The sequence below is a fragment of the Protopterus annectens genome, chromosome 16.part0 (genome assembly GCF_019279795.1).
Source record: "Protopterus annectens isolate FY-2018-M chromosome 16.part0, PAN1.0, whole genome shotgun sequence".
NCBI lineage: Eukaryota > Metazoa > Chordata > Ceratodontiformes > Protopteridae > Protopterus > Protopterus annectens.
This window is the reverse complement of record NC_056750.1, coordinates 61,490,900-61,518,472: the sequence shown is the minus strand read 5'-3', so window position 1 is coordinate 61,518,472 and position 27,573 is coordinate 61,490,900. Positions and strand designations below refer to the sequence as shown.

Here is a 27,573-nt window from a genome sequence, read left to right as displayed (position 1 = left end):
TCAGATTTAACCAGGACTGGGGTAATGCAGGAAGGGGTACAGGCAGAGGCTAGACTGCTAAGGTCCTGACCAATGATATTTTGATTCCACAGGCTGGACACAGAATGCATTAAGCATGACTTGTAGAAGTATACAGTGATTTTTAGATGTTCTTTTCCAAATAAAAGTAATCATAATTATGTACTTTGGAGCTGAAATTAGTTGCTTGAACAGCTATGTTTAACAATGCACACATTTTCTTAACTAAAGCAATCTTTTAGCTTTAAAACACCCCACTTTAAAACATAGATCCTTCAAAGAAACAAGCTTCAAGTGTGTGTTTGCAGTCTAATCTAATATCTGAAAATCATGTGTAAATGGGTGTGCATAGGTTCATAGGTATGTAATAGGCTATCGGATCAAGGGCCTATGTAAGCCTAGCCAACAAGGTTCTCTGGCTTACGTCACCCAAGAAAGTTTTTTGGGTGTGGCATTTCAACGCATGACTGCAACACACTGTACTTCTAAAACAAAACCCCAAGTATACCTTGTGTCTGGTGCACACAAAATATATATATGTAGATGGAGTTATGTGAAATGTAGTATGAACACATTGCATTATTTTGTTTTTACAAACCAAGACGAGAAAATGAAAAAATAAATAAGAAATGGTTTCTGGGTGGTAGGATGGAGAGTTGTACTTCTACTACCTTGCTGGGACTCCCATTAAGGACTCTTAATGCCAGTCATAAACTGTGTCACATTATGGCAATGGTTATAATTTAGGAAGCCACATCCCATTATGGGGGTGGTTACACTTTAGGAAGCCACATCTCATTATGGGGTGGTTATACCTTAGGAAGCCACATCCCATTATGGGGGTGGTTACACTTTAGGAAGCCACATCTCATTATTATTGTGGTTATACTTTAGGAAGCCACAGCTCATTGTGGGGTGGTTATACTTTAGGAAGCCACATCCAGTTATGGGGGTGGTTATATTTTAGGAAGCCACATCTGTGTGGCTGGCTGGTTGTTACTTTCATTACCAGGGGGTACAATGTACATACAAGGTTATGCACACACAGCTCACATAATGCTCATCAATTACCACTACTATGCCCTGAACTACACCTTCTACTGAAAAACTGAATTCAAGTTTAAGGCATGACATGACCAAGCAACATCAAATCACAGACAGGCAATAAGTACCTTGTCAGTATGTAGCCGTGCTGCATTGCTCCCCTTCATGGAATGTTTTGCCACTGCATGGCCACGTTTCTTGTAAGGCTCCATTTCAGACAGCTGGTATACAGAAAACCAGATAGGGCTTACTTGGTGTCCATTGTAGCCCTGAATCCCAATTAGCGTCTGGACGTAGTGCTTATGCTGACAATGAAGCTAATAGGGATACTGCAGCCCTCTTGTTCTAACAGCCATCTATGTCCCCCTTTCTCCTCTCCATCCTTTACATGTTTCAAATTCTTTAATTCACTTTCTGATAGCCTGCTTAATCCTTGTGAGGACAAGATGTAGACAGAACACTCTAGCACTATTTAATCTCAAATATCCTGCTGTACATGAAACGGAGACCGCACAACCTACCAGGTCTGACCAGAGCAGCAGGTGGCTACAGGGTGATCTAACTTGACTGACAAGTTGGCTAATCTATACACCCTTTCTGGCTGCTACTCATACCTCTAAACCTCTTAAAGCAAGAAATCTGGACAATGCCTTGAATAAAAGTGGGATAAAGGCTGAAAAATAGGGACATTTTTTAAATATTGCTCTTACAAACTTAGAAAGTTCATAAAATAACAGGTTTTGCACTAGTATAAATTTTCTGAAGGGTATGAAGTCTGAAAAAGAAGTGTCTGTTGTTATTTTCTAATGTCAATCTTTAATGATTTGTCACTAATTTGTTAGAAAACCACAACTTTATGAAAAACAGGTGAAAAATATGAGGCTAAAATCTGGACATTCTGCAAAAATCTGTACAGCTGAGAGGTATGCTGCTACTCTTTGTGACTTAAACAGTCAATTTAAATGCAGCAATGTATCTCTAAGTCAGCCAGTTACAACTGGAAGAGACTAAAGCAGGAACACCAGACTGCATGCCAATGATGAGCAATGTTTGTATGACATCAGCCATTAATCACCTATTTTTCTTCATCTGTCCCAGTTACAACATGTTGTGTAAGACGAGTGCATATAACTTGTCCATGTGCATAGAACTCAGTGAGCTGTAGAATACAAATTTATTTATTTATTTATTGCATTTGTTTACTGGGAAAGTCCACTGGGCCTAAAAGAGCCCATTTTCCGTGGAGGCATGGGGAGAAAATCTCCGACAAGAACATAGATGCAGAAAAAAAATTAAACATTAATTGGTACAGAAGTAGAAGCAGTGTTACATATAGTGGTTACAGTAATATATACAGAATATATACATAAGTCAGGAATTTAGTTGGTTTGATTACAGTAACATATACAGAATATATACATAAAAGCAGGAATTTAGTTGGTTGCCAGATGAATTCAGAGTGGTAAAAACAGAGATAAATTAATCAGCATTATTGTGCCAGTATCAACAAGTGATGAAAGAAAAAAAAATAATAAATATGGAGAAAGTATCATCAGTCACTAGTAGTAAAAAGCACAGGAGTTTAGTTATAATATAAGGAGAAGGAAGAGGTTAGGTTATAGAGCAGGTACAGAGCCAGGAAGGGTTGTTATAGAGCAGGTACACAGCCAGGAAGGGTTGTTATAGAGCAAGTACATAGCCAGGAAGGGTTGTTATAAAGCAGGTACACAGTCAGGAAGGGTTGTTATAGAGCAGGCACATAGCCAGGAAGGGTTGTAATAGAGCAGGTACACAGCCAGGAAGGGTTGTTATAGAGCAGGTACACAGCCAGGAAGGGTTGTTATAGAGCAGGTACATAGCCAGGAAGGGTTGTCATAGAGCAGGTACACAGCCAGGAAGGGTTGTTACAGAGCAGGTACACAGCCAGGAAGGGTTGTTATAGAGCAGGTACACAGCCAGGAAGGGTTGTTATAGAGCAGGTACAGAGCCAGGAAGGGTTGTTATAGAGCAGGCGCACAGCCAGGAAGGGTTGTTATAGAGTAGGTACACAGCCAGGAAGGGTTGTTATAGAGCAGATACACAGCCAGGAAGGGGTGTTATAGAGCAGGTACACAGCCAGGAAGGGTTGTTGTAGAGCAGGTACACAGCCAGGAAGGGTTGTTATAGAGCAGGCACATACCAAGAAGGGTTGTTATAGAGCAGGTACAGATCCAGGAAGGGTTGTTATAGAGCAGGCACATAGCCAGGAAGGGTTGTTATAGAGCTGATACATAGCCAGGCAGGGTTGTTATACAACAGGTACACAGTCAGGAAGGGTTGTTATAGAGCAGGTACACAGCCAGGAAGGGTTGTTATAGAGCAGGTACACAGCCAGGAAGGGTTGTTATAGAGCAGGTACACAGCCAGGAAGGGTTGTTATAGAGCAGGTACATACCAGGAAGGGTTGTTATAGAGCAGGTACAGATCCAGGAAGGGTTGTTATAGAGCAGGCACATAGCCAGGAAGGGTTGTTATAGAGCTGATACACAGCCAGGCAGGGTTGTTATACAGCAGGTACACAGCCAGGAAGGGTTGTTATAGGGCAGGTACATACCAGAAAGGGTTGTTATAGAGCAGGTACAGATCCAGGAAGGGTTGTTATAGAGCAGGTACAGATCCAGGAAGGGTTGTTACAGAGCAGGTACATACCAGGAATGGTTGCTATAGAGCAGGTACATAGCCAGGAAGGGTTGTTATAGAGCAGGTACACAGCCAGGAAGGGTTGTTATAGAGCATCTACATACCAGGAAGGGTTGTTATAGAGCAGGTACAGATCCAGGAAGGGTTGTTATAGAGCAGGTACATAGCCAGGAAGGGTTATTATAGAGCAGATACATACCAGGAAGGGTTGTTATAGAGCAGGTACAGATCCAGGAAGGGTTGTTATAGAGCAGCTACATACCAGGAAAGGTTGTTATAGAGCAGGTACAGATCCAGGAAGGGTTGTTATAGAGCAGCTACATACCAGGAAGAGTTGCTATAGAGCAGGTACAGATCCAGGAAGGGTTGTTATAGAGCAGGTACACAGCCAGGAAAGGTTGTTACAGAGCAGGTACATACCAGGGATGGTTGCTATAGAGCAGGTACATAGCCAGTAAGCGTTGTTATAGAGCAGGTACATAGTCAGGAAGGGTTGTTATAGAGCAGGTACACAGCCAGGAGCGTTGTTATTGAGCAGGTACACAGCCAGTAAGGGTTGTTAAAGAGCAGGTACACAGCCAGGAAGGGATATTATAGAGCAGGTACACAGCCAGAAAGGGTTGTTATAGAGCAGGTACACAGCCAGGAAGGTTTGTTATAGAGCAGGTACATAGCCAGTAAGGGTTGTTATAGAGCAGGTGCATAGCCAGGAAGAGTTGTTATAGAGCATTTACATAGCCAGGAAGGGTTGTTATAGAGCAGGTACATAGCCAGGAAGGGTTGTTATAGAGCAGGTACATAGCCAGGAAGGGTTGTTATAGAGCAGGTACATAGCCAGGAAGGGTTGTTATAGAGCAGGTACACAGCCAGGAAGGGTTGTTATAGAGCAGGTACACAGCCAGGAAGGGTTGTTATAGAGCAGGTACATACCAGGAAGGGTTGTTATAGAGCAGGTACAGATCCAGGAAGGGTTGTTATAGAGCAGGCACATAGCCAGGAAGGGTTGTTATAGAGCTGATACATAGCCAGGCAGGGTTGTTATACAGCAGGTACACAGTCAGGAAGGGTTGTTATAGAGCAGGTACACAGCCAGGAAGGGTTGTTATAGAGCAGGTACACAGCCAGGAAGGGTTGTTATAGAGCAGGTACACAGCCAGGAAGGGTTGTTATAGAGCATCTACATACCAGGAAGAGTTGTTATAGAGCAGGTACAGATCCAGGAAGGGTTGTTATAGAGCAGGTACATAGGCAGGAAGGATTGTTATAGAGCTGATACATAGCCAGGCAGGGTTGTTATACAGCAGGTACACAGCCAGGAAGGGTTGTTATAGGGCAGGTACATACCAGAAAGGGTTGTTATAGAGCAGGTACAGATCCAGGAAGGGTTGTTATAGAGCAGGTACATACCAGGAAGGGTTGTTATAGAGCAGGTACAGATCCAGGAAGGGTTGTTATAGAGCAGCTACATACCAGGAAGGGTTGTTATAGAGCAGGTACAGATCCAGGAAGGGTTGTTATAGAGCAGCTACATACCAGGAAGAGTTGCTATAGAGCAGGTACAGATCCAGGAAGGGTTGTTATAGAGCAGATACACAGCCAGGAAAGGTTGTTACAGAGCAGGTACATACCAGGGATGGTTGCTATAGGGCAGGTACATAGCCAGTAAGCGTTGTTATAGAGCAGGTACATAGCCAGGAAGGGTTGTTATTGAGCAGGTACACAGCCAGGAAGGGTTGTTATAGAGCAGGTACACAGCCAGGAAGGGTTGTTATAGAGCAGGTACATAGCCAGGAAGGGTTGTTATAGAGCAGGTACACAGCCAGGAAGGTTTGTTATAGAGCAGGTACATAGCCAGGAAGGGTTGTTATAGAGCAGGTGCATAGCCAGGAAGGGTTGTTATATAGCAGGTACATAGCCAGGAAGGGTTGTTATAGAGCAGGTACACAGCCAGGAAGGTTTGTTATAGAGCATTTACATAGCCAGGAAGGGTTGTTATAGAGCAGGTACACAGCCAGGAAGGGTTGTTATAGAGCAGGTACATAGCCAGGAAGGGTTGTTATAGAGCAGGTACACAACCAGGAAGGGTTGTTATAGAGCAGGTACAGAGCCAGGAAGAGTTGTTACAGAGCAAGTACATAGCCAGGAAGGGTTGTTATAGAGCAGGTACATAGCCAGGAAGGGTTGTTATAGAGCAGGTGCATAGCCAGGAAGGGTTGTTATATAGCAGGTACATAGCCAGGAAGGGTTGTTATATAGCAGGAACATAGTCAGGAAGGGTTGTTATAGAGCAGGTACAGAGCCAGGAAGGGTTGTTATAGAGCAGGTACAGAGCCAGGAAGGGTTGTTATAGAGCAGGTACATAGTCAGGAAGGGTTGTTATAGAGCAGATACATAGCCAGCAAGGGTTGTTATAGAGCAGGTACATAGTCAGGAAGGGTTGTTATAAAGCAGGTGCATAGCCAGGAAGGGTTGTTATAGAGCAGGTACATAGCCAGGAAGGGTTGTTATAGAGCAGGTACATAGCCAGGAAGAGTTGTTATAGAGCATTTACATAGCCAGGAAGGGTTGTTATAGAGCAGGTACACAGCCAGGAAGGGTTGTTATAGAGCAGGTACATAGCCAGGAAGGGTTGTTATAGAGCAGGTACACAGCCAGGAAGGGTTGTTATAGAGCAGGTACACAGCCAGGAAGGGTTGTTATAGAGCAGGTACACAGCCAGGAAGGGTTGTTATAGAGCAGGTACATACCAGGAAGGGTTGTTATAGAGCAGGTACAGATCCAGGAAGGGTTGTTATAGAGCAGGCACATAGCCAGGAAGGGTTGTTATAGAGCTGATACATAGCCAGGCAGGGTTGTTATACAGCAGGTACACAGTCAGGAAGGGTTGTTATAGAGCAGGTACACAGCCAGGAAGGGTTGTTATAGAGCAGGTACACAGCCAGGAAGGGTTGTTATAGAGCAGGTACACAGCCAGGAAGGGTTGTTATAGAGCATCTACATACCAGGAAGAGTTGTTATAGAGCAGGTACAGATCCAGGAAGGGTTGTTATAGAGCAGGTACATAGGCAGGAAGGATTGTTATAGAGCTGATACATAGCCAGGCAGGGTTGTTATACAGCAGGTACACAGCCAGGAAGGGTTGTTATAGGGCAGGTACATACCAGAAAGGGTTGTTATAGAGCAGGTACAGATCCAGGAAGGGTTGTTATAGAGCAGGTACATACCAGGAAGGGTTGTTATAGAGCAGGTACAGATCCAGGAAGGGTTGTTATAGAGCAGCTACATACCAGGAAGGGTTGTTATAGAGCAGGTACAGATCCAGGAAGGGTTGTTATAGAGCAGCTACATACCAGGAAGAGTTGCTATAGAGCAGGTACAGATCCAGGAAGGGTTGTTATAGAGCAGATACACAGCCAGGAAGGTTGTTACAGAGCAGGTACATACCAGGGATGGTTGCTATAGGGCAGGTACATAGCCAGTAAGCGTTGTTATAGAGCAGGTACATAGCCAGGAAGGGTTGTTATTGAGCAGGTACACAGCCAGGAAGGGTTGTTATAGAGCAGGTACACAGCCAGGAAGGGTTGTTATAGAGCAGGTACATAGCCAGGAAGGGTTGTTATAGAGCAGGTACACAGCCAGGAAGGTTTGTTATAGAGCAGGTACATAGCCAGGAAGGGTTGTTATAGAGCAGGTGCATAGCCAGGAAGGGTTGTTATATAGCAGGTACATAGCCAGGAAGGGTTGTTATAGAGCAGGTACACAGCCAGGAAGGTTTGTTATAGAGCATTTACATAGCCAGGAAGGGTTGTTATAGAGCAGGTACACAGCCAGGAAGGGTTGTTATAGAGCAGGTACATAGCCAGGAAGGGTTGTTATAGAGCAGGTACACAACCAGGAAGGGTTGTTATAGAGCAGGTACAGAGCCAGGAAGAGTTGTTACAGAGCAAGTACATAGCCAGGAAGGGTTGTTATAGAGCAGGTACATAGCCAGGAAGGGTTGTTATAGAGCAGGTGCATAGCCAGGAAGGGTTGTTATATAGCAGGTACATAGCCAGGAAGGGTTGTTATATAGCAGGAACATAGTCAGGAAGGGTTGTTATAGAGCAGGTACAGAGCCAGGAAGGGTTGTTATAGAGCAGGTACAGAGCCAGGAAGGGTTGTTATAGAGCAGGTACATAGTCAGGAAGGGTTGTTATAGAGCAGATACATAGCCAGCAAGGGTTGTTATAGAGCAGGTACATAGTCAGGAAGGGTTGTTATAAAGCAGGTGCATAGCCAGGAAGGGTTGTTATAGAGCAGGTACATAGCCAGGAAGGGTTGTTATAGAGCAGGTACATAGCCAGGAAGAGCTGAGATGATTTTTCAGTGTTTGTTTGAAGGTGGTGGTGCTGCCCATTTTTGTTATAGAAGGAGGAAGTGAGTTCCATAGCCTGGCGATGGTGAAGGAGTAGAGCAGTTGACCAGCCGGTAAGGTGAGCTTATCTACTTTTAGAATTAAATGATTTTGAAATCTTAGTTGCCTGTTGGGTTGGTATTTGGCAAGTAGAGTTGAGAGATCATGACAGTCTGTGGGTCTGTAGATTACTTTGTGTGCTGTAGTTAGCTGGGTGAATGAGAGATTGTGGGGGAGTTCCAACCATCCTAATTGTTTCAGTGAATTACAGTGGTGGGATGAGAAGTTGGCCTTGGTAGCAAATTTGGCTATTCTGTTGTAACACATGTCAAGTTTGGATTTTGTAGAATTTTGGATATTAGTGAAGAGAGGGGCACCATAAAGGAGAGAGGGTAATAAAAACGTAGTTGCAAAGGTTTGTCTACTAGAGAGGCTAAGAAAGTGTTGGTGCCTGTACTGCATACCGAGCTTTTAGTGTGCTTTTTTGACGTTACTGTTTATGTGTAGGTCAAAGTTTAGGTTTTCATCTATAATAATGCCTAGTAATTTAGTGTAGTGGACAACTTCTATAGTGGTATTGTCTTGGGCTTGTATACTGAAGAGTTTTTTTTTTATCTAGGGGAGTGGTTTTCTTAAGGGTAAAAATTACTAGTTTATTTTTTTTTTGATTTAGACATCCAAGATTGAGTAGAGGTGGAATTTGCACTGCATATTATTGTAGAGTCATCAGCATACTGGATTACTGAGCATTGTGGGAGAGTGGAGTGAAAGTTGTTAATAAAGATGCTAAATAAGACATGACCAAGTATGGACCCTTGGGGTATCCCTGTGGAAATACTGAGGAAGGGAGAGTAAGACTGTTGCCATTTGGTGGATTGCTGCCTATTGGAGAGATAGCTATTGAATCATTGTAGGGTGGGTGGGGAAATGTGGAGGGTAGATAGTTTAGAGAGGAGGATAGTGTGGGAAATGGTATTGAAAGCTTTGGAGAGGTCGAGGAAAAGAGAAGCGATTATTTTACCAGAACCCCATGCCCAGTTAACTGCACCAAGGAAGCAGAGGAGGGCGGTAGTGGTGCTGTGTCCTGGTCTGAAACCATGCTGAGTGATAGAATTTGGTTTTCAAGCAAGTGGTCGAGGAGTTGGGCATGGATGCATTTTTCCAGTATTTTAGAGAGGAGTGATAGAATAGCTATGGGTCGAAAGTTTGTGGTGTCTGTGTTGGTTCCGCCTTTGTGTAAGGGGAGAATGAATTCTTTTTTCCAGATGTCTGGGACAAGGGACTCTTTAATTGATCTGGGATAAGCTAAAGAGTTTGCAGCTAGCTGCAGGAAGTGTGGGGGATATATTGTCAGGGGCTACAATACAGGGTTTAAGCTTAAGTAAAAGGTTTTTTATTGTGGCAATGGGTATGGGTGAGAATTTTAGGTTAGAGTTGTTTGTAGGATTGTTTTCTGGAATGGTTTGGTCATTAGCTGTCTTGGTGGTGGTGGTGGTGTTAACCATAGGAAAGGTGGTGGTTAGGTTAGCTGTGGTGTCAATGAAGTAGGAATTGAAGAGGGCGGCAAGTTTGGTAGAGGTTTTGTGTCGGTGAAGGGATGGGTTGCTTTGAGAGCCTGGGTATATTAGTTGGTTGACAGAGGACCAGAACTTTTTGGGATTATTTTTATGTTGGCTTATAGGTGGAGGCAGTGGACTTTTTTGTCATTGGTTATTGGATGTTTTGCCTGATTACAGAGTTGTTTGTATTGTATTAGAGTTGTAGGGTCCTTGTTTTTCTGCCATGATTTCCAGATTTTATCCCTTGTGGACATGACTTCTTTGGTGGATTTTGAGAGCCAGCTTGAATGGTTATGTTTTATTTGTTTTTGACGGTTGGGTGCTTGCCTATTTAGAATGTCTAGGAATGTTGAGTTAAAGAACTCAACAGCCTTGTTAAGTGGCAGGGATTTGAGGGGTTCCCAATTTACTTTAGCTAAGGTTTCATTAAATATGGATGGGTGGAACTTAGTCAAATTTCTGGTTGATTTATATTGGTGTTGCCCTGGGGTTGGGGTGGTTTTGAATAAGATATATGCTGGGTGGTGGCCGCTAATGGTATTGGGTAGTATGGCTGCAGTGATGATATTGTTAGGATAACAATATCCAGTCTACTGCAGAGCCCCAAATGTTATTTTTGTGGGGTCTGGTAATGTCTTCAATTAGTTGGTAGAAGTTGTAAAGGTTTATGTTTTTTGAGGAATAAACAAAATAAAAAATGTGTGTATCAAATAAATACATACATACATAAATAGAAATAAAGTAAACATATATTTAACAATAATATATTGGTTAAAATATGTATGGACTGTAGCTGGTCAGCTCAGTCCCACCAGCTACCTTTGGTGGTGAGAAGATTTGGCGCAGTGGTGCAGTGGTTAGCATGGTTACCTCACAGCAAGAAGCTCTCCAATTCGATTCTCAGCTGGGGTGCCTTCTGTATGGAGTCTGCATGTCCTCCCTGTATTCATGTGGGTTTCCTCTGGGTGCTCCAGTTTTCTTCCACATTCCAAAGACGTGTCTGGAGTGTTTCTCCCTGGGCCTTTGCTGAAAATGGGATCTCTGTCCCAGACAGACTTTCCTGGTAATTAAATAATAAATAAATAAATAAATAGTGCACACCAGCTTGACAGAGACTTCTAAGCCACATGCATAGTTGTGTTACTGATACACAGAAAATATAATCAGTCAATGTTTTTTTTTTTAATATGGAATGAGAAAAAACAAGCTAGGTGAGAACAGACCCCCTACTCTTTTGATTTTCTAATAAAATCACTATTCTCACAGAAGATCATTTGTTTTAGCTCAGGATACATCGCAGGATCTATGGACAATGTTAACAACCAATGTTCCTGAGCTACAGCGGAAGGGAATGAATTTAATAGGGTAAGCTCCTGAGAGAGCTGATCCTGACTTGTTTGCAAAGTTTTACTCTGATATCTGTTCTTTGCTCTTAATTTTGAACACAGTGACTTTGAATGTTGAAACTTTTTTAAGCCTGTGAAATATTTGACTCTCTTACACAAATGCTACAGTGAATTAAACAAGAAAGACAAAAGAGATGCAGTCATGCAAAAATGTACAAAGAGTATAGCCTTACCTTCTGGTCTTCAATGTTTCCAGCCACTATTTTGTCTCGGAATGTTTCCTGTTGATTACTATGTTCTGAGAGATCTGCAGATGCTTCTGCCTGGAGGTGACTTGCTGAAGCAGAGCGCCATTCTTTTTCACAGAGTTTCTTCAGTTCAGCTACTTTATCCCACTTTGTATCAGTGAGAGTTATTCGCCTTATGTTCTTAGCATATGGTGCAAATGTCTGAATGGCACAGATAATACACTCTCCAGAGACACTGACAGATGCAGCACACTTTGCAAAACTCAGGCAAGGCATAGCAATAGTAGTCAGTTTTGCATTCTCTGCCTCATGAAAAGAAAAGCCAAATGCACTTTTCAAATGCTTTATAAAATCTTGATGGTCTAAACTATCTTTTTTCCATCTTGGCACTGCCACATGTATTACCCTTTGGCATGGAAGTTCTCCAGCTGATGTCATTCTGGCTTGCCCAATCAGGAGTCGTCCTTTGTTCTTTATTGATTCCTGACACTCCTTTTTAATTGATGGTCCACCATCATTTGAAATGGCTTTTCCTATATCACCAATAAAACTCAGTTCCTCATTAGTAGGGTGCACAATTGCATCGGCTCTCTGTGAAGTTATATTTCCCATGCAAACAGATACATTTAAACCTCCATCTAAGATAAAGCTGCCCCATTCTGAAACTTCATGCCCATATTGTTCTCCTCCTGTTGCCTCAGCAGTGGTTCTAGACCCACCACTACTTACACTTTTCAGTTTTATAATGCAGTCCGTATTACTGCTGATTATATCAACATACATTTTCCCAGATCCCTGAAAAAATTTACATGCTCCAGGCTGTGACATTGTGAGAACTTCCCATTTCAGAGTATTTAATGCTTGTTCAATGTTCTGCTTGGTTTTACAGACATTATGCTTGACTCCTGTCAGTACAACTACGGCTTCAGGTGTATGCTGTATTTGCATGCTGATATCTGAATCCCCAAGTCTGAAAAGATCCAGGAGATCACAAAAATAGTTGGCAATTTCTGGTTTCTTTAAGGAAATAGTATCTGTTGTAATGGCTGTAGAATTCAGGTGGTTTATTATTTCTTGTTTTACCCTTTGGACACACTGTGTAAACCCAACAACAACAACATTACCGTCCCTTTCACAGACTTGAATGCTCTTTGATGGCTGGTTATATTTATTTTGCAATGAAGCCAAGAAATGTCTCAGCTCTGAAATGTTCAGACTAGGTCCAGTGGCCTCCTCTGTAAAAATGGAAATGGTTTCCTCTTTCACAGCCCTGTGAATAAATTCCTCTGCTTCAGTGATATGCCGTGAGGAGGTCCCAATTAAAGTTATCTGCTCAGTGACCTCAAGATTTACTTTGCCAGCTAATTTAGATGGGAAGTGACTGGAAAACTCAAGGACACCACACATTTGGATAAAATTACTTTTACGGTTAGAAAGAGTCATGGGTTTTCTAATAACTGAGAGCAGATGTGTTTGTATTATGTGCCTTGCTGTGCACACTTCATCTGGTGTTCCCTTCAGCACTACCTGAGACTGTTCTTTCTCCAACGAGTAATGAAGGTATGGGCAACTACGCATCAGTTCCCGCTCAGCTGCATCCTGAATGACGGAATATTCCGCTACATTCTCTACCCTCATGACACTTTGGATTATGGTGCTCCTTCTCTCTTGTAAAGCAAAGAATTCCAGTTGCTTCTTGATGGAACAGACATCTTCCACTTGCCCAATTATAACAGTAATATGCTCATGTAGCTGATTATACAATCGGGAAGGTGCTTTAACCAGAGCATCATTTTTAATTAGCAACTGGCGTTTTAATGGGTTGGTTTCATAATGGCAGGTAAATTTTTTTATACTTTCCCTGAATGCTGTTTCTATAACCGATTCCTGGGTCAGACCATCACTAAATATTTTAGGATTTTCAGCAATAAGATAGACAACATCCTCCTCTTCTTCAGAGATCTGAAACCTGCCCTGGACTTGACGCATGTCATCCTGAATTACGGATGCAGCTATATCATCTTCTCTTAGGTACTTCACCAAAAAACTATCTACTTTTATAGGGAAGGATTTGATTGTCAAACTGTCTGTCTTCTCAGAGTGATGGTATGCCCTTGGAGAATTTGAACATCCGGCTGCTAAACAAAAGAAGTATCATGTTAAAATTGTACATTAAACATTATGAAATACAGAGCAAAGTACAATTGTCAAACTTAATGATTGTTATTTTCAAAGGTAACTTGCAAAACAAAGTAGTGTTGTTTCTAAAACAGCATTCTTATCCCAAAAGTTCATACACAATGCTTACGACGGTAGGCAAGAGACTGAATGTACAATAGCAGCTTAATATGTACACAATCACGCTGATACAGCACAGATAAAACACCAGATCCATAGAGAGAGTTGTTGGCCAAGAGACATGGGAGAAATCCCCCTTTTCTTTAGTGGATAATGTTCTGGTTTCTTTTACTTCCAGGTGGGTACTCAAAAAGTTAGCAGTAGGACTGGTGGAATGGGCCTCAGTTTAATATCTCATCCATCCTAATGACCGACGGTCCTTCCAGTGTAGCACTCCCTACCCCTCATGCAACACTTAGATATCAGAGTTTTCAAATATGACCCCAGTCTCCACCTGAGAGTAGAACTAATAACCTTCAAGTTCGGACGTAGATTTACTGTCAAATAAGTCATACATACAGATGACTGATGTTGCAGTAACAAATCATATGTATTCAAAAGCCATAAACAGTACCAGATACTGTAGTACATTCTGCTTTGTCAGGCAATCAAATAAATTAGGCAGTTAATGCAGAACTAACTGTCATTTAATGGTGTGAAAATGATGCAGCCTGGAAGACAGGAACAGGAATTTGGTTCAGTGCGGATTTGAGTAGGGTCTCTGAGTGAAGTGTTGTAGCTTTAGGAGTTGGACAGCTCAGCTGGGGCTTATAATGGATACAGGATGAAGCAACTTTAGGTGAAGATTTTGCTTGTGGAGTTGAAAGGAAAGCCTGGCAAAGGCCTACACTGTTACTTTTAACACAGCCTCTAAGCTGGTAGGGCTGTGTAAGACTAAACCTGTGTGATGGTGACATGTCTAAGTACCTTAAATATTGTATACAGTGTGTGTGTGTGTATGTGTGTATACACATGGATGTGTGTGCATACTATATATATATATATATATATATATATATTAGATATAAATACATTTGATATATATATATATATATATATATATATATATATATATATAGATATATATACATAGATATAGATATATATATATAGATATATATATATATATATATAGATATATAGATATATATATATATATATATATATAGTGCAAGAGAGAGATGGGTCTTCTTGAGTAGACCAACAAATTCCACTTAATCGAATTTCACTTACCCAAGATGACAACACCAAATGTTTAATTCAGCAAACATTTACATCACCGGAAATTGGCAACCCCCCCTCCCCCCACTTGGGTGGGTTTGACATGTTTTGATGTGTTTTTTAAATACTGGCCAACTGCCTCGTTCCTCGGATTAAAATTTCACTGATATGAACGTTTGTTGAATTGAACATTCATTGTTCTGCCTCGACTAAATTAAATTCAGGTAAGCGAACTTTCATTTATCTGACACAGACCCATATATATCTATATATATATATATATATATATATATATATATATATATATATATATATATCCATATATATATATATATATATATACCCATACATATACATACACTATAAACTAAGATCCTTTCAGCTCCATCTGTTAAACTGCAACAATAAAGGCTTCACTGCTTTACTATAATGCAACAGCTGTAAGATAGAGTGCTGTTGTTTACAAAAAAGGTTAATCAGTGATGTATACGTGGCAATAGAAAGACCAAACACCTGTGTATAAATGGTGTAACACACAATGGAAACAGTAAACTGGGCAATGTATGGTTTGCACAAGTATCTGAAGTATCTGCAGTGATCCGACCCAACTATGCGCCTAACCCAGTGGTCTGATGCTTACAGCGATGGGCTGCAGCTTATAAACTTAGCCTTGATTTTCACCTTAAATGGATAAAATAGTCCTAGTACAGTCAAAAACAGATTTACCAACTTTCTATTTCAATACTGATTGTTTTGAAAAGGTTTAACACTCCTGAACTTTTCACAAATAAAATCACTTATAATAATGAGTTCTACCAAGGCTTTACAGCATGAGAAGTTTCTAAAAAGAACTCTTAACAAATGGTGTCCTCTATATGAGATTTGTCACTGAAAATTGATAATTCCAAATAAAAATGGTCTCTATGCAAGACAAATGGATCGAGCAAACAGTTCTTCTGAATCTCTAATTCAGCAGCAAGATACATAGATAAAGGTAACGAAAACCATATTAGTATAGCACAACTAAGGGGCCACTCAAATTACTTTTATTAGATTAAGTGCTTTCATCTCAGTAAGTTCCATAGGTGTTATTGGTCATTAACAGACATACACAATAGAATGAAATTTTACTTTAATAAAATACATGTGTAACAGATAAAACAGCAAGATAGAAGAAACAGTCTGGGGATTTATATTGTTTTTAAGAAGCTGGAAAGATCTCCCTGAAGCACTGTATAGAGAGACAGAGATGGCGAGAGACAGAACCTTGGTGTAACCCCTCTTCAAACCTGTTATTGTCAATTTATGTCTGATTCAGATAAAAAAAAATGGTACCAAAAGCCACTTGGGCTAACTGTCCCATCAAAACAGGTCCAAACATAATTAGACTTGACAATGATTATCCCACAAAAACTTTAGAGAAAAGAAAGGCTTCCTGGCCTCTGATGAAAGAACTTAAGAAAAATAATATAAAAGCCAACACTATGTTTCTAGCAAAAAATAAAACTGATTTTTCCAGAATTACATAAAATATCTGCAAAACCTTGACCAATAGTGGGGAAATCGGAAATTCACCCTGGGTCCAGCCCCCATGTCTCTGGTAGACAGAGACAGACAGTAATTCCCAAACTAACATACCCCAAACACAACCTCTAGAAACCTCCTAACATACCCCCTCCTAATTAATGCCCATGATACATGGGGAAACAATTGGGATGGATTGAACTGCTAAGCTTATAAAGGTCCTGGTAATCATTAGCCTAGTAAATAACTATAAACCTATTCAAAATCTAGGACAAACTATATCATATGTGCAGAAAAACAACTGAATTACAAATGGTGATAATATGGTAAAAAATTATACTTCATTAGAAAAAATTATACTTCATTAGAAACAATCTGAAAGAGAAACTCAAAAGATTGATAACATCCAAAAAACTTAACATTAATCACATCAGCAACATTATTTATTTAATATATTTATTTTCTGTTTGATAACTGTGTGGGTGAAATGGTAAATCTAAACTCATGGGCTCATGAAGTGTAACAAAAATATAAATACATATGTACCCACAAAACAAAATAACTTTGTTGTCTTGTCACATACTGTTTGCAGTGAAAGCAAGAAATAAGAACCAGTAAATTAACAACCATAAAGAATAAAGTATATGAAAATCAAGAAATGATTCAACAAGGATAGTTTATTACACGTCTATTCCAGAAATGTTGTTGTTTGTCTTTTGTCTTTTCCCGGTTAGAGGTCGCCACAGCGGAACTCCGGTCAGCTAATGATTGTCAGTAGATTTTGATGAATGCTGAGGTGCCAGCTCGATGTTCAACCTTCAACGAAGGTGCGCCCATTTACGCATGTCTTTCAAACGCCCACCCAACCGCGGAGAGGACATGCAGACTCCACACAGAAGACACTCCCCGCACTCCAGCCGAGAATCGAATGGGAGAAACTCTTGCTGTGAGGCAACAACGCTACCGCTGCACCACCGCGGATATATACGTCTATTCCAGAAATGAACTATAATAAAAAAGTATTTACGTATGTCCAAAAAATACAGAATACATCAGTTCATGATTGCCTGTGAGATGCAGAAAATATTTATGCCATCATTTAAATAGGAACTAGCTATCCATTGTTAAAGAAGCACCTGCAAGCAGAGTTATTTTCCAGGTGCTATTTAATTTGGTTTCAAACCTGCTTAGGGTATTTTCTAATGCCAACAGGCAATTGATTCCATGTGGCTTAGACAATTTTGGAGAATTCTTTCTCACCAGCAGCTTTTCCAAAAAGGTGGTTTCACTAAGACGGTATAGTCTGTTTGGGAACCTGTGAGTTGGTGCACTTATTCCCTAAATGGTAAGAGCAACTTGAGTGGGTGATAGCATTTTAGATTTATAATTCTGAAGGTAAGTGAAAGTAACCACAGAGTTGCTCAGGCTTAAACTGGGAGCCATTGACATTTGTCATTAGACTGCAGTGATGGGTGTATCTGCTAGTTCACACTATTTTGGACATTTGGAGAAGGTGAGTACTGTAGGATGAATGAAAGCTTTTGACGGGAAGTAAGTACATACTCCAATCTAGACATTAACCCATTTATTACTACTGCCTGTTGTACTGCTGAGAAAAGTAAGTGACAGATTTTGTAGCATATCTTAAGTTGTTTGAAGACTTCTTTAATGGTCTGTTTGGTACACTGGCTAAAGGGTAAGTCGAGAACTACAGTAAGACCAAGGTACTTTTACTGATCTACAACAATGTATGAACTTGACAGAGATCTCTGACTAAATACGGGCATCATTTGTTCAGTAGCTGATGACTTCTGAAGAGTGCAAGTCTTCATTTTGATTATTGATGCAGAGTTGATTTGGGGTGGCCCATTTTGTCAGCTGATGGAAATCATTTTGCAGTTTTTCTGTAAGTCTGGAAAACAAGTCCTGTGCATGTAGCAAAATACATGTAATCAGCACAGAGAATTAGCTTGAGAAATTTGAGATTAATGATATAATTTGAGAATAGAGATCCTAGTACTGATCTACAAGGAACTCACAGCTTGGAGTCTCAACTTGGGATAGCTGACTTTTTGCCTGTACCCAAAATGTTCATCTTGATAAGCAACTTTCTAGCAATAATATTGTATTTTGATCAAAGTTAAGGTTTGCTAGTATTTTTTGATAGCAGGGCAAGGTTTTCTGTTTCAAAAGCTCTAATGTTTAATGTGGAGCTTTTCTCCCTGGGCCTCCACTGAAAATGGACCTGTGTCCAGTCGGACTCTCCTGGTCAACAAATGTAAATAAATAAATAAATAAAATACCTACGATGTCACCATTATTCATGCTGTTGTTGTCAATTAGGCCTTTTAATGTTAGCAGACTAGTGGTTTCACTAAAGCCATTCCAAACCCAGGCTGCTCATCACAGACAAGTTCATATTTGTTTACGTGGTCAAGTAGTTGCCTGTAAACAATTTTTTCAAAGATTTTACTGAGAGAGCAAAGGCTGGAAATAGGTGTGTAATCCTTAAAATCCTCAGCAGCGTCCATTTTGGGAAGGGGAATAAGATCACATTTGAATCTTGTTAGAACAATGTCAGTATGAGAGATAGGCTGAACAGGAAACTGAGGAGTTTTGCAATTTTTGTCAGGCTAGACTAAGAAAAGCTGGATGCAGTGTGCTTTGGCTCTAGCAGTTTTGTCTGGTTTGTCTAGAAACTTTTTTGTTTCCTTGTGTGACATTTCTTTAAATTAGAAGGCTGGGCATAGTTTCAATTTTGCATAAATTTCATTTCTATTGTGGTTGTTAGTAGCTGACAGGGGTGCAGAAGTTCTCATCAACACTGGATTTTACATAAGTGAGAAGGTTGACCCTATTTCAGTGACAAAATCATTATTGTCAACTAAGTTTAGAGGAGGTGTTTTGAAAATAAATATTTCAGAAACTCAAGAAATGGATAAAAGAGGAAATAATATTAACCCATATGTCACCACACTCTCTGTGGTCATAAATATTTACTGAAAAGATGTTTAAATAACTTATTACAAATTAGAGTTGACAAATATTCATATTTACACTAACATTTAATTTTAGAGTGGACGACTTATAGCATTGACATGGCAAAAAAATGAACAGCATGGAGGGGAAAAGAGTTGTAAATAAGAAATGTATGACATTTTCTGAACATATTACAGTGACTAAAATATCTTAATTCAACCAAAACTTTTTATGGAATGAAATGACCTTTCATAGTATACCTTTTAACTACAGATATATTAGTTTTATTAAAGTGAAACCTTTATCCTTGGACAAAAGTCTTAAGATGTCACTAATCATCCTTTGTTTTAAAGAAGCCATACACACACACACACACACACACACACACACACACACACACACACACACACACACACACACACACACACACACGCACGCACGCACGCACACACACACACACACACGCACACAGTAATGAATACATATATACATACACACACACACTAATAAATACATATATACATATATATATATATATATATATATATATATATATATATATATATATATATATATATATGGTTCCCTATCAGAAGCCTGAAACACTATAAGCTTGAAAATCAAAATCCTGAAACCAAAAGCCTGAAAACTCAAAATCCTGAAAACCCAAAATCCTGAAAACACAAAATAGACATAATGACGTCATTGTTGCTTTGCTATTGTTAGCCCTGTGGTGTTAGGTCATGCATTGGGTTCAGGTAAGTGTGCGGTTGGTTTTATGTTAGGGTTAGGGGCGGTTTAAGTGAGTTAGGGTTAGGGCGCAGGTTAGGCATGTATGCAATAGTGACAAAAATTAGGGTTAGCGGTTTAAGTGAGTTAGGGTTAGGGCTGGTCAGGTGAGTGTGCGATAGTGACGGACCTTAGGGTTAGGGTTAGGGTCAAGGTCAGTCGGTAGATATTAGTGTCTTTGTATTGGCATATTAGCATTATTTGTGTTTTCAGGATTTTGAGTTTCAGGATTTTGAGTTTTCAGGCTTTTGGTTTCAGGATTTTGATTTTCAAGCTTATAGTGTTTCAGGCTTCTGATAGGGAACCATATATATATATATATATATATATATATATATATGTGTGTGTGTGTGTGTGTGTGTGTGTGTTGCGTGTGTGTGTGTATATATATACATATATTTCATTGTTCATGTTGGTGTGAATGACCTGAGACGTACCTCCCTGGGCTACATGAAAAGAGACATGGAAGAGCTCTCTGATCATGCAGCCCAGGCGGGTATGACCTTGACCCAGAGTAGCATCCTGCCCTCACCAAGAATGATACCGCAGTATAAAGAAAAAATGATCAATTTCAACAATTGGCTAAGCTTCTGGTGTCATTCAAAGGGGATCCAGTGTCTGTCAGCCTGGGACAACATGCTAGACAAGCCTTGTTGCTTCAAAAGAGATGGCTTGCACCTGTCACCCCTAGGCTTTCGAATACTGGCCAAGGCTCTTGCTGCCCCCATAGTGCCTTTTTTAGACAAGGCTCAAAAGTCAAACCTACCTCCGTAAACAGCACAAATAAAAAAATGAGGGTTATGCTACTCGACGCCAGGAGTTTAAATCTCAAAATGCACGCGCTCGAAGCAATCCTCAGTATGGAGAACGTTGACATCTGTGCAGTAACTGAAACCTGGTTCAAGGCTCCACAAAGCACCCCAGCACTACCAGGCTACAACTCATACCACACATTTTGGCCACAGAACATGGACCGAAACACAAAAGAAGGGGGTGTATCCATATTCATCAAGGATACCTACACTTCCAGGTTAGTGGTGCAGCATGATACCTCCGAGATCATCCATGTGCAACTAACATCAGGCAAATCTGCAATGCAAATTGTGGCCTGCTACAGATCACCCTCCATGACCCAGGACCACCACTCCGCCTTTCTGGAGACACTGGAAAACATGAAGGTCCTACCGAACACCCTGATATTAGGTGATCTCAATTACCCTACCGTTAACTGGGAAAACTACTTAAGTACAAACTCCCAGGTCCAGCGCTTCCTGGAATTTATCACCTCAAATGCCCTGGATCAGCTGGTAAATTCCATACCAGAGGTGAAAACATATTGGACCTAGTCATCACCAACATGGGCGACAGGTGTTCCATACCGGAAGTCAACCCGTCACTGGTTAGATCAGACCATAAACTAATAACTCTGGATGTCCACACCACACCACCACCTTAGTAAACTTCACCTTACTTAAGACAGAGGTGGTAAGTTTCACAGCCCCCACGCTAAAGGATAACAGTGTCCAAGATGCAGGAACCTTTATAAATGCACTCTGTGAGTACCTACAAGGAAGCATGGATCGTGCCATCCCTAGCAAAAGCAAGACTCACTCCCCTAAGAGAAGGAAACCAGACTGGTGGACCCCTGCCATAAACAGGCTATACAATAGAAGGAGGAAACTAGTTCAGAAAAAAAGCAAATCCCAAAGTAGGAAAGACATCCCTGATCAGTATCAGTAAAAAACTAAGGTCCCTCATAAAATCCTCCAAGGCTAACTTCAAAAGAAAAATAGCCAAGAATTCGAAAGATAACCACAAAGTCTTCTTTAGCTATGCCAAGAATCTAAGTGGCAACTCGCACATATGCACTGAACTAGTGCAAAATAGCACAACATATACTGAACCCACTGATATTGCCAACATCCTGGCAGATAGATTCAGTGCAAACTTCACCTCCCTCTCACCCCTAAAAGGGCCCACAACAATACTGAAAAAGTGTAGTGTCCTGGAAATCACAGATGCAGAGGTGAAAACAGCCCTTTCAAAAGCCAAAAGCACAGTGTCAGTGGGGCCATATGGTGTCCCAAGCTGCGTCTTGCACGAACTACAGAATGAACTAACCCCCCACCTAAACACACTGTTCAACCTCAGCCTCTCCACAGGCTACGTGCCCATAGAATGGCACACAGCAACAGTTATTCTGCTCCACAAAGGAGGGGCCACAACTGACCCTGGTAACTATCGCCCCATAAGCCTGGCTAGCCTGGTCTGAAGGCTATGGAGCGCATCATCATGGAACTCATTAAAAAAGACATTGGGAACCTCCAAACACTTGACCCGACCCAGTTCGGCTTTGTTAAGGGCAGATCATGCCTACTAAACCTGGTTGACTTCTTTGAGACAGTCACCAAGGCCATAGATGAGGGGAAGGTAGTTGACGCAGCCTACCTTGACCTCGCCAAGGCTTTTGACACCATTCCCCACTTGGCAATTATAGAAAAACTCACCAGCCTGAACATAAACCCCTATATCACGAGATGGGCTGCCAACTGGCTTACAGACAGAACTCACACGGTAAGAATAGTGGGCTTCAGGTCCAACTCTAAACCAGCCACAAGTGGTGTCCCACAAGGCTCGGTCCTGGGAACCCTACTGTTCAGCATATACTTCTCAGAAGTACAAGCAAACACAGGAGGACTATGGCTAACCAAGTTTGCTGATTACTGCAAACCGGGTGCCATAACTGACTCTCTGGCTGACACGGACATTCTCCAAAAGGGCCTTACTGCGACGGACACCTGGTGTCAAAGTCATGGTCTCAAGCTAAATGCCAAAAAATGTATAGTCATCCCATTTGGGGGAAAAAAACACCCATGAATTACCACATAGGTGGCAGCCCCCTTAATACAGAAGAGGTAATAAAAGATCTGGGGACCCAGGTAGATAGCAATCTCTCCTTTGACAATCATATTGCCAAAGTAGTTAGGAAATCCTTCTATGTAGCCCATCTAATTACTAAAGGGTTCATGTCTAGAAATAAAGAGGTTATAGTGCCCCTCTACTCGTCACTCATCAAACCCATCATAGAGTACAATGCCCCACTTGGGATGTACCTCACAAGACACTTCCAACAGCTGGAAAGACCACAAAAGTACCTTACCAAGAGGATTACTGGCCTCAAACATATGCCCTATGCAGCCCAACTGGAAAAACTCCAGCTGTACTCAGTCACATATTGCTTACTCAGAGGTGATCTCTGCCTGACTTACAAAGCAATGCCCAACTCAAAATTGATGGACATGCTCCACCTAAAACAATCCATGTCACTGCGAGCCACTTGATCTAGTGAGCTAAACCTTGCCACAACAATAAATAGAACATGCTGGAGGGATAAATTCCTGTCATAGAGGCTCCCCATACTTTGGAACAAAATTCCTAACTACATTAGGCAGAGCCCCTCACTAACACTCTTCAAGAGAAACCTTGACAAGTGGATGGGTAACAGAAAATACACCCCTGGGATCACTTCATTGACTCTTCTTGACAGAGGCTCAGTTAATTAATCAATGGGGTGGCGAAAGCTGACACAAGCTAGCTAGGCTTATAAATGCCCTCAGGCAGATAGCCTACTACCTACTTATGAACATATATATATATATATATATATATATATGTGTGTGCGTGTGTGTGTGTGGTTCCCTATCAAAAGCCTGAAACACTATAAGCCTGAAAATCAAAATCCCGAAACCAAAAGCCTGAAAACTCAAAATCCTGAAAACACAAAATAGACATACTGACGTCATTGTGGCATTGCTATTGTTAGCCCTGTGGTGTTAGGTCATGCGTTGGGTTCAGGTAAGTGTGCGGTTGGTTTTATGTTAGGGTTAGGGGCGGTATAAGTGAGTTAGGGTTAGGGCAGGTTAGGCATGTATGCAATAGTGACAAAAATTAGGTTAGGGCGGTTTAAGTGAGTTAGGGTTAGGGCGGGTTAGGCGAGTGTGCGATAGTGACGGACCTTAGGGTTAGGGTTAAGGTCAGTCGGTAGACATTAGTGTGTTTGTATTGGCATATTAGCATTATTTGTGTTTTCAGGATTTTGAGTTTCAGGATTTTGGGTTTTCATGATTTTGAGTTTTCAGGCTTTTGGTTTCAGGATTTTGATTTTCAGGCTTATAGTGTTTCAGGCTTCTGATAGGGAACCGTGTGTGTGTGTGTGTATATATATATATATATATATATATATATATATATATATATATATATATATATATATATATATATATATAGATAGATATATATCTATGCATCCATCCATTCTCATCCCCTTTTCTTATTTTTGCACATGGGGTTGGGGTGCCTGCTGGCTAGCCCTGCCATGGTCTCACCTAGGGTCAATTTAGGTTGCCAAATCCACCTAATGCATGTGTTTGGAATGAGGAGGGAAACTGGAGCACCCAGAGAAAATCCATGTGATTGAAAGAAGTACATGCAGTCTATGCACAGAAAGCACCCCAGGTGAAAAGCGAACCAGAGAACCTCTTGCTGTGAAGGTCCCATATCTCTCTCTCTCTCTCTCTATATATATATATATATATATATATATATATATATATATATATATATATATATATATGTACGTCCCCTTCTAAATCCCAAAATCTGAAAGTCATGAAGATGACTATCCGGAACCAGGAAACATCAAACAACCAAAGTTTAACCAGGGCAGGTAAACACTAGCCCAACATGGGGAATTATGCCCTTTCTCCACTGTAATGTGGTCCCAGAGTTGGTATATATAGTTAGGGGAGTTGGGGGCATAGTCCCCCACCCAGGTCATTTTTAGATGATGCAGTGAGTGTTTGTGTTTGTTTTTGTTTTGGGCAAGTGTTTACTTGCCCTGGTTAAACTTCGGTCATTTCATCTTGGGATTGTAGTCGCCATGATTTTCAGATTTTGAGATTTAGAAGTTGACCCATATATGGATTCACTTCATAATCTCAAAATACTTAAATCTCAAATTTCAGTATCTTAAGACCATGAAGCCGAAAATCCATAAAGTCGAAACTCCAGAAGCGTGAATTGTAAAATCGCGACAACTATACAAAACATACCGCACACACAGACACAAACATACACCTCCCTACACATACACAAACATAAACACCTACCTGACATACAAGAAGAGGGGCAAGCCCCCCTGCACCCCCCTCTGTGGGGGGCTGTGCCACCCACACACCCCTACTTAAATATACTAACTCAGAGGTCACACTACACAGACAAGCACACAAAAACACCACTACACAAGATATATTCCCCTCACACACACACACACACACACACATCACACTAACAAAACACACGGCCAGGCACTAAAGTCCCTACCCAAAACCCGTAAAACACAAACACTTACCTACATCTCCAACCATCCACTCACACACCAAAACACCAGAACTGTTAATTCAAAATCTCCAAACTTCAGTTTTTTGAATTTTGCACTTCTGGGGTTTCAGTATTCTGTAGTTTTGCCTTTCTGGTGTCGTGCTACTGAAATTCGGAATTTCAGTAGTTTGAAATTCTGAAGGGAACCCATATATATATATATATATATATATATATATATATATATGGGACCCTTAAAGGCACTAGAGCACCAGCTGCTCAAAATCCAGGACAAGCAGCCAGGAGCTCGAGTGGTTGTTTCACTGTCCACCCTCTTGGCCGAGCAGCTGCTTGAATTTGAGCACGAGTTCAGGGATGCAGCTACTGCAACAGTCACAGGCAATGAAGGTCTTTTTGTGGAACTGGTAAGTGGGGAAGGGTTTAGGGAGGGGAGGAGAAGTGGATTTTAGACTTAGGGGTAATTCAGAGTTAGTGCTAGGTTAGGATTAGGAAGAGGAGGGGGATTTTAAATTTAGAGAGTGATTGTAAGTTAATGCTAGGTTTGGGTTAGGGAAAGGGATTTTAGATTTAGGGAGCAATCAGGACTTTGCCCTAGGTAAGGGAGAAGAGGATGATTTTACTTCTAAGGTTGGGATGTTATGGTTAGGGAGGGAAGGGGAATTGTAGGTATATGTATATGTACATTTTTTTAATTTAGATACATACATATATAGATAGATCGAGACAAAACACTAGGAATTAGCTTTGTTCTGGGTTCCTTAACACTCTCTCCCTCATCATGGGTTTTCTTTTCTATTCCTTAGAACTCAATTCGAAAGATGAACTTTCTTAATTAATAGAAATAGAATCTCTTTAAGTCTGAAATATGAAATGAAATAACTTAATAAACTACAAATATTAATAATATATGAAGCTATTTCAAAGTTTCAAAATATATACCATCTATGTATTTTAGGAATGGATCTTATAGACAAGACTGATAGAGGGCTACGAGAGATGGCATGTTTAAATATTCTGATTTAATATAGTCTTTAAAGGGAAGACTGTAATGCAATTTGCTTAGAAGTTTTCTCTTCTTTGAGTCTCCTATTTTGTCTCTCTCTCTCCCTTCCTTGGTATCACACGGCATCTGGGTTCATTATCCACTACTTTAAGTCAATTACTCTATTTTTAAATTATTCTTTACAAGAAATCTTACAGAACTAACTATACACTTAAATCCTACATACTCAAGCACCTATTATTACTATCATTGTATGTCAAAAAGAAAGGAGAAAGGGGGATTATGTGGTGAAAGAGGGAGACAAAAGGAAAGGTGAAAGATGAAGGGAAAGTGGTAAGTAGAAAAGAGAAAGAAAGAAAAAATACTTAGAATCTTATAAAGGAAAAAAATAAGAATATAAGTATCTAGTGAATTAGACTTAATCCTGCAGCAGAATCATAACAGAATATACAGTAAGGTACTGAAATGTTAAAATAATTAAATATTACACAGAGGGCAGTTTGGTTAGGGGCTTTACCTAACTGAAATAGGAAAGGGTAGTTTCCAGTATGAGTAGAAGTCAATTCATGCATTCTTGTTTCATCTTTATAATAATGGCTAAGATGTCAGCTATGCTTTCTGAGTTATTTGAATATTTTAACTCATGTGTTTGCATATGCAAGTGTGCTTATACTTAATATGTTTGTAACAAATGTTTAATTTCATAGTATATTGCAGACTTGGAAAGACATCTGACTAAATCTGACAGTACTATCATTCATTTCATTAGGTATACATTACTTAAATAATGACATTAAGAGAGGTTAGTATTGTAATCTGAAGAAGGCAGATGTATTTCAGAGGCATAACTGTGACATAGAAATATAGCCCATTAATGCCTAAAGTTGTTTTGCCTTCAGTGCCACAAAAGGCATGTTTAGTGATATTTCACCTTAGTATGTTTATAGCTAATACTGGATATTGAGTTTTGAAGTAAATTTAAAAAGGAAATGATTTTAGGCATTTTATTAAAAAGTATAAAAGGTTAGTTGGATTGCGTGGACATTTTAAATGTATACACGAGAACTCAGACTCTGTACAAAGCAAAGTAATTCTAAAAAGGATACCAGCTTGTCTGATAAGGATGAAAAACTGCAGAGAATGGTTTGATAAAAGCATTATACAGTCATCTATTGATAAATGGCATTTGAGA

General features: G+C 40.4%; 1 protein-coding gene across 1 annotated transcript in view; it reads right to left on the bottom strand.

Moving 5' to 3' along the window:
* Nucleotides 1-27,573, bottom strand: part of LOC122790510 (protein mono-ADP-ribosyltransferase PARP14-like) — an 897,392-nt gene that overhangs the window by 709,243 nt on the left and 160,576 nt on the right. Inside the window, exon 4 of the mRNA XM_044058061.1 lies at nt 11,273-13,425. Coding sequence (XP_043913996.1) covers nt 11,273-13,425 — 2,153 coding nt within the window. The remainder of the gene's footprint in view (nt 1-11,272; nt 13,426-27,573) is intronic.